At 40.7% G+C, this 17918-nt stretch overlaps 1 protein-coding gene across 3 annotated transcripts in view; it reads left to right on the top strand.

The window, feature by feature from the left end:
* Positions 1–4562: 4562 nt before the first annotated feature.
* The window catches only part of PDE7B (phosphodiesterase 7B), a 278426-nt gene continuing 265070 nt past the window's right edge, over positions 4563–17918 (top strand). For all 3 annotated transcript variants that reach the window (XM_073337392.2, XM_073337390.1, XM_073337395.2), the window contains exon 1: positions 4563–4936. Coding sequence is in view for 2 of the 3 variants with exons in the window: in XM_073337390.1 (XP_073193491.1) it covers positions 4916–4936 (21 nt within the window). In the remaining variant the exon portion in view is untranslated. The remainder of the gene's footprint in view (positions 4937–17918) is intronic.

Below are 17918 nucleotides of genomic sequence, written 5' to 3' on the forward strand. Positions count from 1 at the left end.
CCCAGTTCTGGTCTCTACTCAATCATTAATTTTGTTGGTAATCTGGAGCAACATCAGAGGAATCGTTTTTGAGTTTGAGGTAATTCAACTTTTACCCCTGTGGTTTGACTCAAACTGCTGAATTTACAAGGTTCAACTTGGTTTGTTTTGAAGGTTTTGTTGAGATCTAAGGAATAAACCAAGTTTGAAGAAAACTGATTGAGTAGCCTTAAAATTTCTGAGCATTTAAATTTGGAAGTTTCACATATGCTGCATATTATTAAGATGTACTATCTGTATTAAGGTAGGGTCTAGCACTGGTCCCTGACTGGGGTCTCTATGCGCTGTCTGCACACATAGTGGAACAAAGGTCTCTGCTCCAAATGGTAAGGATTTAATGCCCTAATCCTGTAACAGATTCCACGCATGTGAAGTCCATTGCAGGACTGGGAACTAATTTAGAATTGTTTATTAATTATTTTTTAAATGAGTCTAAATGTTGGGATGATCCAGAGTTTGAAATGTAACTGCAGAGATTAAATTTATTATTTACATAATGCTACCAGGTACCCTCCCAAAAGAGCTTGCATTCCGGACCCCTGACAAGTGTGTGGTGTGAAGGAAAGACTTTATTTAAAAAAAAAAAAACCAAAACCCTTACCCATTTCCTTTGTGCTTCAGTTCTTGCCTGTCTTCTTTTTTCATACATCTTTAATTCTTGCTTATCTTTTTAATTTTTTTAACTGTTTCCCTTAACCTGAGTTTCTTTCATTCAGATTTTCTTTCTGGTGCGTGTTGTGTTTTTTAAAATTAAATCCAATGCTCTCTTTCAATCTATGTGACAGGGGTGGCTGAGAGTGGGGGATTATTCTGTTCTAGGTGTTTTTAATCTGGGATGGAATTTACTGCTGTTCTGTTATTTTTGGAAGAACTGTGGTTGTAATAACTGTCAAAGTACACAGAGCCCAGAATGGACACTTTTTATGTATGTAAATGTATATGAATTCAATCAGCTTCAATAATGCTACACCTGTTTACACCAGCTGAGGATCTGGCTCTATCCCCTTAGAGATAATGATAATCACATGGTCCAACATTTACATTAGGCCACCTCTAGTAAATAAGAAGGTTTGCTGGTCCCTTTGGAGACCACTTAAAAGAGATTTCACTCTGTTTGTGGGACACCTTCAAATGGTGGGATAATTTTTAAAAAAAAAAATTTAAAAAGCTTCTCAAATGCCAGCACTTCAAGGAGAAACCTCCTTCTTGTCTCCCTTCACCATGGTCATAGCACTTCAGAGGGGACTTTAAAAGTTCATCTTTACTTTAAAAAATTGAATTGGGAGATTTTCAATGCTCCCAAACTAGCTGAAGTAAAAATACATTGTGTTGGTAATTCAGTTATCAGAGGGCATGATTTTGTCTCCCTCTATGTGCTGTGAATTCTCTGTCCCTCTCTACCAGCCCTACTTGAGGTGTGGACTTAGCACCAACACTCTAGTGCCTATGGCAAGTCCCCCTCATGACAAAGGGGGTCAGCAAATCAGTTCCCTGCCATTTCAGAGACCTGAGGCATTTGTGCATCTTGGACTCTCCTATTCTTTGCCAGTGGCACACAGCAGTTTAGTCTCTGGAAGGCTGTAATACTTAAGTCTAGCCCAGGTTATTGCGCTCAGTGCAGGGGTAATTGGGTGGAGTTTAGTGGCTTGTGATGTGCCAGTCAGACTAAATGACTTGCAAACAGTAGTGGGTATGTCCCCCACAACCTAGTGCACCCCAGACTGGCTATGATCAAAGGGATCCCACCCACACTTCAAATTATGCACAATAACAATAAATTGCTCTCCCGTAGGTATAACTTCTTGATGTTCTGTGCAGTATTTCACTAACTTCCCTCCCCAGCCCACAGTTCTAGTTTTGGAGTGTTGTGGGTTGGGACAGGTACTTACACACGCACCAGGATTTGCCCCCTTGCCCCTCAACTCCTCCCCTCCACAGCTGGCTCTGCATAAAAGACTCACAGAACCTCTGTTCCCTAAAACAGTTTTCCTCCTCAAACTGTCTCTGCTCAGAAGAAAGATGCGCCCCAATCCTCATAACTTGGCTGTGCTGAAGTGAGACAACACTCAGATCCTCCATATCAGTGCTCTGAAATCGGGTGGTGGGGGGGCGGGATTAAAAAAAAATTAAAAAGTTTTTTATTGAATGTGGGAATTAAACTCCAGAGTTGCTAAGAGAAAGCACCTGCGGGTGTTGGAGACTGTGCCATCCTGGGGTGCTTGTTGTGCTAGTGTTTTACACAGGCTGTAGCATCTGTTCCCCAAAATGAAAATCTATAAAAGAAAAATCAAAAGTCTATTGCCCATGAAGAACTTCCGAAGCAAGACCTGCTTTACCAGTGAGAACGGAAGAGCGGGACTGATTCCCATGAAATAAGCAATATAAAAGAATGCATGTTCTAGCCCCAGAATGCTCAAGGTAAAACACTTATCCAAAGGAATTATATGCTGTAATCTCAGTGGGAGTAAGCCTGGCAAAGAATTCAAAATATTATGCAGGAAAGAGTAACATGTCCTATGAAAACCTCCTGACTAGAAACAAGCCCACAAAGACTATGTTCAGTTGGTAGCTACAGCTTCACGCTTGACAGATTGGGTTAGCTCCTGTGATGTTCTCCCTTCTAATGTAACAATATTGTTGGTGAGAAGATGCACACAAGAATATTGTTTCAATCATTCATTCAAAGAAAGGGTTTGTTCGCCTTAAATCCTGAATTGCAACGAACAATTTAAGCAATTGTGCCTTGTGAATCTAATGCCATGGGCTTTCAGTGAAGCCACTCCTGATTTAAACCAGCATGAGGGTATAACAGCTTGTTGTACGGAGGAGCTACTCAGTGGTTCTCAAACTTTTGTACTGGTGACCCCTTTCACATAGCAAGCCTCTGAGTGCAACCCGCCCTTATAAATTAAAAACACATTTTTATATATTTAACACCATTATAAATGCTGGAGGCAAAGCGAAATTTGGGGTGAAGGCTGACAGCCAACCAGGTAATAACCTCGCGACCCCCTGAGGGGTCCCAACCCCTGGTTTGAGAACCCTTGAGCTAGATAGTTCACAGGATTATTATCGGGCTACAGAGCTTTCCATCTCTACTTACTACACTGAATTCAGTCCACCTGTGGAGTGAGTAAGAACCGTAACCATCAGTAACGTGCTGTTGGGCATTAATCCCCTTCCCCTTGAAATGTCTAGGTCACCAAAAAAATACCAAACCCTCACAAGCACAAGGGACAGTCTAACCAACACTTTTAGCAGAGGGAAAAAAATGTTTAGATGTTGAACTGCCTTCTCATTTCTTTAGGGCAGAGACCGCATGTCTTCCTATGATTGTGTGTAATGCTTAGTGCAGTGGGACTCCTGATTTTGACTGGGGACCTCTGAGTGCTACTGTAATATTAACAGCAAGCTTGAAGGCCATCAGTGGGATGCTGTGAAGAAGCTTGTGCTACTGATACCCCTGCTATACCTGTTCTGTGGATCATTGGTTGATCTCATTCTCCAGGGCTATCAGTCCAGAGTCTTTCACAAACACTACATTTACTTTAGAACTCAATGTAAAAACAAGCATGCTTGGGCGGGGGAGGAGAGGGGGGTGTTAATAGGGCTATGCCATACACAGAAGAACAAGCTTTCCTATTTGAAAAAATAAGCAGAAATAAGAAGATGAAAATGACTAAATTTTTGTTGTTAATGGGATCTGTTTCTAATGCTCTGTTGCCCCTGTTAATTGATCTTGATGCCGATTATCTGCCCTTGCCTTCTGCCTGAGTGGCCCAGCTCCCATTTTGATCAATTATCTGATCACAGAGGCTGCAGTAATAGGGAGCAAGGCTTCAGCACAGTCCTCTGCTTTATAGCACTGGCCTTTGGTATGAAATAAAATAAGATGCCATGTTATGAATGTTCTGAAGCAGTGTTGTAATGTGGCTTAATATGGCTGTGAATAGATGTGTTGGTGTACAGCCGCCCTCACAGGAGAGAGCTGACTGGGCTCTAATTTACTGGTAGAGCAGACGGTTGCCTAGAGCAGCAATACTTTGATTATGATTATGATTCTGCTCTCTCTCTCTCTCCAGTTTTACACTGGTCTAATGCCATTGATTTTAATGAAGCCACTCCTGATTTAAATCCGTGTGAGGGCAGAATCGGGCCCAATGCTCCATCTGAGACCCTGCTAGGGACCCTCTTCCACTATGAAATGTCTTAAGTTCATTTAAGGGCACATAAATATATCCCTATCTACATGGCTCTTTCCCTGTTTTGCCTGGATAGTTTGGATCTTTCCGGTACATCTGACTGCAAAGAATTTCCAAGCGAGATCCAGGACTGATAAAGTGAGGCTCTGGTGTCTTTTGAGTGGGGTAGCCTGCCTCGGTCACTGCCACATTCTTCCCATAGTAGTCCTTTAAAATGAATAGCACATGCAGGGGAAAAACTAAACCCTTTGACGTCACTCTGGAAATGAGGAAACATAAACAGAAACGGCTCCCCTCCAGCGAGCTGACAGTGCTGCCGCCGATTGGTCTGCCTTGCCTTGCTTGTGGCAGTTGACAGCACCTCCCAGCCGCGCACGGCCTTCTGCCTGCTAACGCGGTCAGTCAGACGGGCAGCGGGCTCCGCTCTGTCCCAGCACTTGCCTGGGAGAAAAGTGCACTCTTGTAGCAGCGAGTCGCGGAGCCTTTTGGCTTCTTGGGTTTGTTTGGGTTTCCCGCCCCCCCCCCGCCCCCCTCTTTAGTTGCTGTTGTTACTTAATGCTATCCCTAATCCTGGATGCAGTTGCTGGATTCTGCGGTACAAGTCTTCATGAACGAGCCGCACCGCTTAGAGATTTCACGGCATTCAAAGGTCACAGAACTGCCACTATGGTTAAATGTCTTGTTTAATGGTTGAGGTATGTACGGCAAATCTAAAAGAGGCAGCATGGTTTTTTTTTTTTTAAGGAGGAACTAAAAGTGCAAAGTGGGGGGGGGGGGGAGATAATACTTTTATTTGGAGAAAATGGTTTGGGTTTTGTTTTTTTTTTATTATTATTAGTGATTGTTACTGCAGCAACCGGCTTTTGAATTTCCTCCCTTTTTCTTCAAGGCAGCGGGACGTTTTAACTTGTGTTAATTTAACCCTTTGAGGGCAAAAGAAAAGGAAAGAGAGGTTCTGTCATTGTGGCACTTTATGAGCCCACTGAGGAAAGTGAGATTGCTTTTCCTGTATGCTGTCCTCAGTCCTAACATTTCAATGGCATGAGCAAAGACCTTGCAGTTGGTTCACTTCGTTGGATGGGGGGGGGGGAAGGGGTGTGAAAAAGAGGACTCAGTCCTGTCCCTTGAGGGTGTTTTCGAGTTGGCTTGAGACGCGAGCAGAGAGAGAGGGGGGATTGGGGACAAAAAAATAGAGCAGTGAAGTATATATTCTTTGGGAGTACATGTTCCACTTCATTTTATTACTACATGCTTAGGATGCTTTACTTGCTCTGGATTTAAAAGTCACAAGTGGAAACGAAGCTCCTGCTTTAACTTACATGCAAAAATGGGGGCAGGGGAAATTGCTTGTGTTCTGTCATCGCCACTTTTCAGATCGCTGTTGCCAGCTAGCTAGAGAAGTGGAAATTTAATTAGAAACTGAACTAACGCAACCTGATGGCTACTTAATGACTTATAGGTTCAATTAATCTTTGGGCAGCCTGTGGTCAAACTTGAATGACTATTGCAGTATTACAGTGAACGGTATGTGCTGCAGGAAACGAGAGCAACAGCTAACATAAAACTAACATTGTTTTCAGGAGTGTGATTCTAGCATGCAAGAGGAGGAGCCACTTAACCAAGGAGCTCTTGTGCGTTTAAAAAAAAAAAAAATCCTATCCAAACAGCCAATTTCTGTTGCTAATTAAATTAAAATGCAGAGTAAATGTATATGCTTTTGTCAGGTGATTGGTAGCAATCTTCAGGTTTTCTCAAGTTATGGAATGGAAGATCATATGAGCCACTTTGACAATGTTACTGTGTATACAAAAGCTTTTTCTTAATTTCTCAAAAAGTATATCTTTTATAGTCAGGTCATATAACCAGAAACATCAACTGAGCACTAGTAGCTCATGTAGTGCACTTCAGAGGACTAAGAAAAAAATTAACTGTGCTAGTCTCAAATGCACCAGCTTAAGGACTGCAAAAATATTAGCTCTGAAATGCAGAGGATGTGCTATGTGCTGTGAATGGACAATTGCTATTCTGCAGTGCCTAGTGGGAAAACAAGGACTTTGTGTATTGCAAATGCATAACTGCAGCTCCTCCATTTCCTTTGCTGTATCTTCACTGGTGGCTGCAGGAACAAAGAGGGCTGTCATTAATAAACTCTTTAATGCCACATCACTTTTGAGATGCCAAAGCATCCTTTTTTCCATATCAACCAGCCACCAAAAGTCAAGAGTTTCCTATACAGCTAGAAGAAAAGGAGTACTTGTGGCACCTTAGAGACTAACCAATTTATTAGTTATTATTATCATCTATACAGCTAGATGAACTGTTACTCTTCCACCACCCCAAAGACTTTTACATGAAAATGTCAGCTAGCTTCAGAAAGCCAAAGGACTGTTTCTCCAGGGTAATACTGGGGGAGAGGGAGGCTGGCAAAGTGTAAAATGTATATTATAGAATTAAACTGATTGGTTAAGAGGGAGTGGGTGGAAGGGGAGAGTCTGAGAATTCTATAAGAAATAGAAAAGTCTCAGTTTTCTAAACTACATGAAAAAGCCATATGCAATGCATCCGTTCGTAATAATTTTATAAATACGGTAAATTACTTGCTTCATTTTATAAGACTTTTCCAGCAGGTCTTAATTTTAGTTTATGAAGAAGTGTTAACTACCACAGCGTTTTGTGGCACTGTACACGAGGTAGGGCTAATGACAAAGCAGGTCAAGTGCATTTCACACAAACAGACCACAGTCTATCACCGAACCTTGTCAATCATGGCCTAGTTTGGTTAAGGTGCTTCCTCTGAGCATTCTGCATATAGCAGCAAAAGCAAGATGAAGACTCAAAGCTAAACTTTCGCATGATGCAGGCATGTTGCCCCAGTGAACGAGTCCCAAGAAGGGAGTGAGCTCTAAAAAGTTTTAAATCAAAGGAAAGGCAAATAATTATTATGAGGTTAGTTGACTAGGTTGGGTCAGATTAGCACTGGTGTGACTGCAGTGATTTCAGTAGAGTTGGGGCTGAGTACATCAAGACTGAATTTGATCCAATGTGTCAAAGATCAGTGCTACAATGTGAAATTTTGAATCCTGTAAACGTGACGGCATATAAAATATACTGTATGATGGCAGCTGCTTCCTCCCCTAATACCCCCAAACTTAGATGCCTTTCTCTTGTGAAGCACAGACCTTGATTTGCCCTTACCATAGCTTTGGCTAGATTATTTAAGCAAACTGACTTTCCAGTATCTTCATCTCAGTTATGAACTATAAAGGAGGCATTTAACAGTGTGTGGTTCCCTTTCCCTACCCCTAGGTTCTTCTACTAATGTTTAAAAAATACTGTAAGAATAAACAATTTGAAAATTGATCTTTCCTGATATTTGAGTACAGTTATCCTGTCATTTTGAGTCTAACTTGGAAAACTCTCTCTGGACTCATAATTTCCTATACAGCTAGAATTGTAGAACAGATGTACCAGATATTAACCACATCATTACTGTCACTGGGTCAAAACCTGAGACCTGCTTATAAGACCCATAAGATTGCCTTGTAAGCAGGCTGTGCACCTGGCCAGTAGATCCTGAGCATGGTTGTGCTCAGGGGAAAATGAGGGCTTGATGCTGAGCCACTTGGGGTTGATAAGCAGGGACCTCATGTAAAAGAGGTCTCTGAGTAACTCACTGTTTATCCAGGTTCCTTTTTCTTCCCTTGTTTTTTCCATGGACGTTTCTGCAGTCCTCCACATGATTGCCATCTGAGATGGGGGAATTGAGGTCCCAAACATGTTTTAGAACAAAATGAGTTATTTTATGTGGGCATGATAAGATCTTTCTTTCCACTTTCCAGTCCCCCCGTGGGGGGGGGGGGGAATTGCTGTCCCCCACACTCCAAGGCCAGGAGGGGTCTACCATAGTAGACTATGGTTAGGCCAACTAGCTTCAGCCAACTCTCTGCTACAGAACAGAATCGTAACCAAGCTGAGCCTAATCCTACCTATCACACCAGGAGACATACCAGAAAACTTTAGGTTCATAAAGGGCAGTGATATGAAACAAAGCTCATACTTCTAGTGCTAAAGCTTTTGTTTTCCCTTTTTAATTCAGAGGTGATAAATAATTTGATGGGAAATATTTTAAACCTGTCAAAGGGGTGACAGTTCTCCTCTAAGCATGCAAAAAGTGGATTCTGAAATACTGTGTGTGTGGTTTTACTCCACAAACTGTGCTTATAGGCTATCACTTCATTCTCTGGATTGGTGTCACAGGATCATAGAACCGTGTGATTCTGAAGGGACCACAAGCATCATCTAGTCTAACCTCCTGCCAAGATGCAGGATTCATTGTGTCTAAACCATTCAAGACAGATGGCTATCCAGCCTCCTTTTGAAAACATCCAGTGAAGTAGCTTTCATGACCTCCCTAGGCCAGTGGTTCCCAAACTTGTTCCGCCGCTTGTGCCCTCGGCCTGCACCACTTCCAGCAGCTCCCATTGGCCTGGAGCAACAAACTGCGGCCAGTGGGAGCCACGATTGGCCGAACCTGTGGACACGGCAGGTAAACAAACCGGCCCGGCCCGGCAGGGGCTTTCCTTGCACAAGCGGCGGAACAAGTTTGAGAACCACTGCCTGAGGCAGTTCGTACTCCTATGAGGCAGTAAATGTTGAGCATTATGCTCAGGGAATTAGATGAATTTGGTTCAGGGGTTGAATTTGGTCCATGCTGTTGAAAATCTGTCTGTTAGCATAATACTTAGCTCAAATAACATGACTTTATTTGATAATTAATAGTGTTGAATCATCATGAGGACAAGCAACGTTACGGATTTGTCAACCCTAAGCAAGCTTAAAGCTTCAGCATTCTATAAAATTGCTTCTTAGCTCTGGGAATTTTATTCAGCTGATTCAAAGAAAAGTAAATTGGTAATTTAGATAGGATGTGATATTAATGATACTGAGCAGGGACGCAGTGCTTTTTATCCATAGATTTCAAAGTGTTTCATGAAGCTGAGTAAGCATTTTACCCCCACATTATACATGGTAGAACTGAGAAACAGAGGCACTTAGGCCCAAATTTTGGAAGGTGGCCTCAAACTTTTAGTGCCTGGTTGTTGTTGTTTTTTCTGTGCCTACCTTGAGATACTTTGTATCTAAGCATCTAAGGGTGGACTGCCAAAAACTGAGGCACCAAAAGCTAGAGGCCATTTTTATTAGTTTGGCACTGAAAATTTTGCCCCTTGTTCCACAGTGCATCAGTGGTAGATTAAAAGGTAAAACTCAGGTCTCCTGACAGAGTGCCCTAATTTATGATACAATATTTATGAACTGTTGATTCTATCTGAATCACAAACAAGGCCAGTTTCCTTTAAAATTGTTTTGTTCGGATGTCCTTTTTTTTTGGTCATGCTGTAAATTGTTTGCAACATTGTTCAATTTTATTTTGTCTTACTCTTTGTAGTCCAGTAGCACCCAAAAGCCCAAATCAAAAAACATATTAAACTCCCCAAACCTATATTTTGTCCATCTCTTTCATGAAGCTGGCTGTAGATTCAGCAGGTGGATTGTTGGGGTTCAGAGTTTAGGGCTTGCAAGTGAGCAGCTGTTCTGTATCCTGAATGACTTATAGCTGATATATTGACATTGTGAAGTAAACACACCAAGCCAAATAGTGTAAGGGAGTGAATTCCACTGAAGTCAGGCTCATGTTTCAAAATGGTAGTGTGAAAAACCAGTGACAGTCCTCAAAAACCAGTGACCAAATGATCTGGTGGTGCTATTTCATGTACTATATAACATGAGAGATGCTGTCCTTAGACACTGGGGTTGAGAAATCCCCTTTTGAACAGAATATTTTTTGTCAGGATATGAATAATCTCTTCATGTCATGTTTTATTACATAGTCTTGAACTGATTATAATAAACTCATCAAAGGAGTCAGTGCTCTGAGTCAGGTCTTATTCCATCCTTCCTCCCAGTGGGAGTTTTGCCTGAGTAAGGATTGATGAGGATGCAGGGCTTAGCTTGTTTACGTACAAAACACGAGTGCACTTAGCACTACTGCAATATGGCATTCTGAACAGAGAGGTTTGCAGGTGGGTGACATCCACTCAGATTAGACAACCAGGTTGCTTAGGCAGATAAACAAAGTGGATGGTCTCTCCTAATTAAAGGGATAGCGGGGGCTCTGTTGCTTGCACAGAGGTAAGTAAATTCACATTTCATCGTCTATTTCTTATCTGGCAAAAACTAGCAGCTTTTTTCCCCCTTGTTCTTTAAGTAGGTTCTTATGTTAGGAATAGGAAACCAATATTTAAAAGGAGAGAGCTAAGGTGCTATTGTCTATTTAGTTAGTAAATTTATATTAGTCATAACAATACTACTGGACACATAATATCCAAAATAACTTGGGCTGTCAATTAATTGCAGTTAACTCATGTAATTAACTCAAAAATTAATTGTGATTCATCGCAGTTTGAATCCCACTGTTAAACAATAGAATACCAATTGAAATTTATTAAATATTTTGGATGTTTTTCTACATTTTCATATATATTGTATTCTGTGTTGTAATTGAAAACAAAGTGTATATTATTTTTTATTACAAATATTTGCACTATAAAATTGATAAACAAAAGAAATAGTATTTTTTCAGTTTGCGGCATACACTTTCATGACAAAGTTTGCACTACAGTACTTGTAACTTACAAATGTAGATTTTTTTTGTCATATAACTGCACTCAAAAACAAAACAGTGTAAAACTTCAGATCCTACAAGTCCATTCAGTCCTACTTCTTGTTCAGCCAGTCGCTAAAACAAATAAGTTTATTTACATTTACAGGAGATTATTCTGTCCACTTCTTGCTTACAATGTCATCAGAAAATGAGAACAGACATTTGCATGGGATTTTTGTAGCCGGCATTGCAAGGTATTTACATACCAGATATGCTAAACATTGTATGCCCCTTCATGCTTCAGCAATACTCCAATGCAGAAACTACAGAACCCAAACCTCCAAAAAAGAAAATCAACCTTCTACTGGTGGCATCTGACTCAGATTATGAAAATGAACATGTGTTGGTCCGCACTGCTTTGGATTGTTAGTGAGCAGAATTTATCAGCATGGACAGCATGTCCCCCGGAATGGTGGATGAAGTATGAAGGGACATATGAATCTTTAGCACATGTGGCTTATAAATACCTTGTGACGCCAGCTGCAGCAGTTCCTTGAGAACACCTCTTCACACTTTCAGGTGACATTGTAAACAAGAAGCAGACAGCATTATCTCCTGCACATGTAAACAAATTTGTTTGACTGAGTGATTGGCTGCACAAGAAGTAGGACTGAGTGGACTCGTAAGCTCTAAAGTTTTACATCGTTTTACTTTTGAATGCAGTTATTTTTGTACATAATTCTACGTATGTAAGTTCAACTTGCATGATAAAAAGATTGCACTACAGTACTTATATTAGGTGAATTGAAAAATACTATTTCTTTTTTACAGTGCAAATATTTGTAATCAAAAATAAATATAAAATGAGCACTCTACACTTTGTATTCTGTGTTGTAATTGAAACCAATATATTTGAAAATGGAGAAAACATCCAAAAATATTTAAATAAATGGTATCCTATTGTTTAACAGTGCGATTAATTGCAATTAATTTTTTTAATTGCTTGACAGCCCTATTAATAACAAATTAATCAAACTTCACTTGGTGTCTGTTAATCCTCTTAGGTGAGACCAAGCAGAGAGTCTCCAGTAAAACTCAGTGGGTCAAAGCAGTCTCCATAGTGTTCTTCCTCTTGGAAGCATAAACACACTTTGAGGGAGGAGCATCTGTTAAGCATTTATATATCTGTCTAAGTTCTTGTCACTGCCCAGGGCTGAGTCAGTGATTCCACCCCTGCTAGATTTCAAGGAGGAGATATTGCTGATAGCCATTGCCTTTCTAAGAGGGGAGTGTAAGGCAGATTCCCTCTGGCTGAATGGCCAGCGTCCCGGAGTACCTCATAAGAATGTACTCCTGTAACAGTATAATAAAGATACCTTGGCTTTGGCTGCAGGACAGTTTGGAGATAACACTGGATCTCCGGTAATCACCATTGTTCCCTCTGCCCCATCCCCAAGGAACTCTCCGTTTTCTAAAAGAGGGGGGCCCTACTCTAGTATTTGTTACTTTATTCATTCCACAGCCCCCTGAATGCAGTACCTCTACAGGGGTTATTTAGGGTTTTCGTTTTTTTAAAATTTTCAAATAAGAGACGGCAAGGGCCTCATTAGTCTCTGAGGGCCCAACCCATTGAAAGAGGGATGGGATCCCAGAAGGTTGTTTGTGTGATGCTGTTGGAAGCATATTTACCTAAGATCCCTACCCTTCCAAACACCTTCCTCCCATGCAGAGGGTTTTGGTCTCCTGGCTTCATTACAGAGCTAGACCCCAGGGAACAGGGTCCCCTCCCTATTTTCCACAGAGGAAGAGCTTCAGGATCTACCAGAGACTCAGGAAGCAGCCACAGGTGCCTCTGCATCTAGGAGCCTGGCCCATGCCATTGAACATAGGCACCATCTGATTGGCTGGTTTTTGTTTTTCTTTTAATCTCCGTAGTGCAAAGCCAGCTCTTCCACTCCAGTCTAAATCTATGAGATAGCCAGGCTGGAATGAAAGCATATTAAGTATGGGGGTAGCTGTGGGAGATGGGGGACTCTATGGGGCCTGGACTGGTAGGGAGATGAGAAAGGGATGCATAACATCACCTTGGAGAGCAAATCCAGCGCTAAGCGTAAGCAGACAAAGCAATTGTTGGGGTCCTGAGCAACTCAAGGGGGCCTGCTATTTGCTTATTATAAGAACTTGCCTGTTTTAGTATGGGAGGAGCAAAAATATTCCTGCATAGGGCCCCCAGCGAGCTAGCACTGGCTCTCTTGGAGAGGGCCTATGTCTGCTCTGTGTTCTGTGAGTCACCTGGCATGCTCTTGGTTTTGAGATAACTGGTAAATAATAGGTGTTGAAAAGAGGCTATCATGCCCCATCCTGCTTCGGACCCTGGGTCAAGCCTTGACTCTGTGTTGTTCATTCATAGGCATTTCTGTTTCACTCATTGCTATAATATCTGAGCTTCTATTAATAATAATGTTCAAGGGGTGACAGAACCTCTACCATACATTTAAATAATCTGACAGCTTCTAGTTCTTGTTATATGGTAATCAGATGACTATATGAAAGCCAATAAAACTTTCCCTCAAACAGTGACAAAAGCTGATTGAATAAGATGAAAGAGCTGGCAAGACAGCAGCCAACGAGAAGTGGGGAGATATGGTGAAGGAGCATTGTTTACCCAAGCCATGGAGGGGGAGCTGTGATTAAAATCCTTTTTCTTGTCCCTCGTTATTGTCCTCTGAGTAATCACAGTGCTTTTTAAATGGTCATTTAAAACTGGATTAGACAAAGTAGATTAAAATATACTGTAGTTGTGCACTGAAAGAGGGAGGGGTTCTATGACTTAATGTCTTTTTCCATTGCTGAATTCTAAGATTCCATGATTTTTTCAAAAAAATCTTAAAATAGAAGATGTCCGTAATAAATGCTTGGAAACATGAAAGTGAAATGTATTTCTTTACCAAACATTTTTCTCGTGTGCACAGTTGCTTTGTTACTATAGAGCTGCTGACCTGTTTTGTAAAGAAGAGAACTGAAGCATTTAAAAGAATAATGAAACATTAAGAATCACAATGGTTCAGATTCTCCGAAGGTGTAAACGGATATGGCTCTGTGACACTTTTGGGTGCAACCCAGACCAGTAAGGGGTTGTGTCACAACCCGCCCTGCAACTCTGGGTACCTCAAATGCTCTGCTGCTGTGACTCACAGCCAGCTGACACAAACAGCCGGCTGACAAGCATGTGGGTCACATACTGGCTTCCACTGTCCAGTTACTTTTTACATGGTGACCCCTATACCCTCCAGTCCCAAATTTTCCCCAGACTGTCTCCCTGCAGTGCCCAGGCCTCTCACTGAGCACTTAGAGAAGTTACCAAGTTTGTTGCTCCTTTAAAGAGACAATACACTGCAGCTCATTAATAGAACTGGGGTTTGACAAACACTCTTATTTCAATCCGTGCACTGAACTGGTGGTTTATAGTAAAAGTAAAACCAGTTTATTTAACAAAAGGACATAGGAGTAAGTGATACCAAGTATAAGGAATAAAGATAGAAAAGGTTACAAGCAAACAAAAGTAAAAATACGCTTCTAAGACTAAAACTTAATTTCAGCCAGTTACAATCTTTGCCTAAGCAGATTTCTCATCTAAACACAGTTTCCAGTGACTTCAACCCCTTGATTGAACGCTCCAGCGTTCTGTGATTTTTAAGAGCTTTGGCCCCTTTAATCATCCAAGTCATGGCTACCATCATGGCTTTCTGTTTCTGCTTATATCTCCCAGTGTTCACTGACCCTGTTACAAGCAGCAGGCAGGCTTCCTGGCGGTGCATCCTCCATCCCGTGGGAAGATTAAGTGGTCATCTTGACCCACGTGCTCTCCTAATGGCTTTGTTTATGTTGCATGTAAATGTGCTTTTCTTTGTCTTTGGTACTACTTGCCTAATTTACATCAGAGACACACGTTCAAGCAGGTGGAATCACATTTCTTTGTCTGGCCCAGGCATGGCTTAGGCTCTACTTTCCAAATACATGTTAGGAACACAATTCTAGCACATATCTATAACTGTTTGTACACAACCCGTACATCCACTATGAAATGATTTTTGGAACCAGTGTGTGTACAGTACCTTACATGTCACCTTTCAGGGTATTGAGTCCTGACATGAGTTACTGACACAGAGTAGTGAACCACCAATGGACTTCTGTGTCACAGGATCCACTGAGGTTAATAGAACTGTGCCAGTTTCCATAAGTGGAGGATCTGGCTCATTGACTTTACAAACCACTCCTCGTCCTTGCTAGCTATATCAAATTTTGGGCTCACTGACCTTTAACAGTGTCTGTTTCATACAGTATTTTCAACAACTTCATCAGTGTTGCTGTACCATCTGGCTTCTTGATGGCTCCACGGAATCTGTGACACACTCCTATCTCTTCCCCCACTCTTTAAACATCCCCTTCACTCCCCCGCAAAGAAAGTGGTTGTCACCAGAATATGTTATTTCATATGGTATTTATTGTGAAGCTGTGATTTTCAGTAATATAGCCCCAGATGTGCTAGCTTCTGCAAAAATGTTCTGTGCACTTTTGGAAAAGGAAGCTGATTCTTTCTTTTCTTTTCTTTTTTCTTTTACATAATGTTAACAGTTTACCGATGTAGCTGTTTTATGCTTTAAAAAGCAAATGGATGAAAGGAAAATGGTCACCTTGTTTAGGCCCTGTAATAAATGAAGGGTGGTAGTCCCTGTTTATGAACACCCAGCCAGCCAGTTAGCTGTAAAATCCCTCTTGGTGTCTGTTCTCTGCTTGGCTACCCCCCACCCCCCTCATTTATTACAGGCCCAAAAATGTTCTGGACCCTAAAGGAGAACACTGTTCATAGAATATGACTACAGCATTTTATCTCAGATATCTACCTTCTTTAATGGGAAGATACAGGAAATCCAGTGCATCAGACAATTACACATAATGGTGTGACATAGTGTATACATATAGTACATTATGTGTTAATTGTATATTGCTCAGGATTTACTCTATATATTAATGTCAGAGCTGATAGCACCGCCTATAGTTTAGGCATTTCCTAACTTTTGACAGATTGACTTAGCATCCTTAACGTTCTTTTAACATTTTCTTGGATGGAATATATAATGTATATACACCGACATGGTACATTATTGAATGTTGCATTTGCCTTACTGTACGTCCTTTTCAATAAGGTATATTTTGATGTTTTCACAGTTTAACAGTTGTCAGTCTAAACCCTTTAAAGGTGTGATACTAATCTATTAACTCTGAAGATAGGACAATGAGCCAGATTTTGCTATCATTTACACTAGTGTAATCTAGAGTAAATCCACTAAAGATTTTAAATCGAGTTATTCTGGATTTTTATTGATGAGATTCACCAGAGAATCTGGCCCATTGTATAGCTTAGCACCATCTTTTTTTGTTTTTAAACTTTCAGGGACAGATTTTTTTAAAAAGCTCAGCAGCATCTAACAGCTCCCTGCTAGGCACCTGAATAGGTGATCAGGCTTTCCAAAGAGATGAACTGTGCTGTAGGCATTTGTATGGAGAGACTGATTTTCAAAAGGGCTCAGCCCCCAACAGTTCTCATTGAGCTTATGGGAGCTGCGGGGTACAGAACACTTTTGACAATCTGGCCACTTCATCTGTGTGCCTAAAGGGGGAGCTGAGCTCTTTTGAAAATCTAGGCCCAATTGTGGATGCTGAAAATCTGGCCTTGAAAGTTTCATCTGAGAATTTGAAAATTCAGTATAGATCTTTGCTTCTGCAGAGCCTGAACTGGAGGATTATATAGGTTTCATTGGTCCCTTATGCCACAAAACACTGTGGTTTAGAAGAGAGCATCAGATTTTGTGGACTGCAGAGCTCCCAGCTCCTCTGTTATTGAACAGTACTTTGTTTTTTCTCTTGAAAATAAAAATAAAGGTAAAAGTTTTATTTTAATAACTTACAGTTCTACAATGGATTTCTTTTTTTAAGCATAGATATTCCTTTTGAGAAATTCTGACTCTAGATTGCTTTTACCAGCTTGTTTCTTTGAGTTTAGATTTCTTTGCAGTGGTTGCAGTTTTGTCATCTCTGAGGGAAACCACTGTTTTAAAAAAGGCTTTACCACCAACCAAAGGTGGACTCTTTCTCCTCCCACCCTTTCCCACAAAACCTAGCCTTTAAAGGCTTGTTCACACCAGGAAATAGACGGGATAGCAGAGCCCTTCCTTTTTTAAAGGATGATAGCTAGCATATTTTTAAATTCTAGCATAGATAGGGCAAATTGTAGTTTTAACACGTCAGCTGCTTAAGGTAAGCTCTAGTGGGGGAACCTATAATTCACCTTGACCAGTTAAAGTGTGAAAACTGCAACTTGCCTTGTCTATACTGGGATTTTAAAATATACTATCACTTGTTAGCTAATATATATATTTTTAAAGAAAATATTTTCTCCTAATAATAATAATAATAATATTAGTAATAGTTAGCAAAGCTATCAAATATCCTAACACAGTGGACCATAAATTATAAAATTAGTGTTACTCCTCTGTGAGTATTATGATTACTTTGTGATAAATGATGAAAAATAATTCACAACAAACCAAACCAACCCAAAATAACAACTTCTTGTACTTTTAACATGCAAGAAACAGCTAGCAGAGAAACCAGTGAAAAACCCCTATTCTGTAATTGTCATCTCTTGATAGTGCTTTCACAATTGACCCCCTTCACCTCAGACTCTGTGGGAAACCTTCAGAAGTGTTTGAGCTACTGAAATCTTACAGACATCTTTTAAACGATTGTATTTAAACGTAAATTTCTCCTTTCTGACTCTACCTCCCCTACCCCCATGCCTTTTTTTTCTGGCTAGAACACTTGTCTAAAAATTACCTTTTCACCACACTGATTTATAGGTTTTGGCATGGGAGCTAATGCTGTTTCTCATAGAAGTAGACAGAAAATTAGTTGCAATGTGATGTTAACAACTTTCTTCATTACCTAAATTGTTT

The sequence above is a fragment of the Lepidochelys kempii genome, chromosome 3 (genome assembly GCF_965140285.1).
Source record: "Lepidochelys kempii isolate rLepKem1 chromosome 3, rLepKem1.hap1, whole genome shotgun sequence".
NCBI classification, from domain to species: Eukaryota; Metazoa; Chordata; order Testudines; family Cheloniidae; genus Lepidochelys; species Lepidochelys kempii.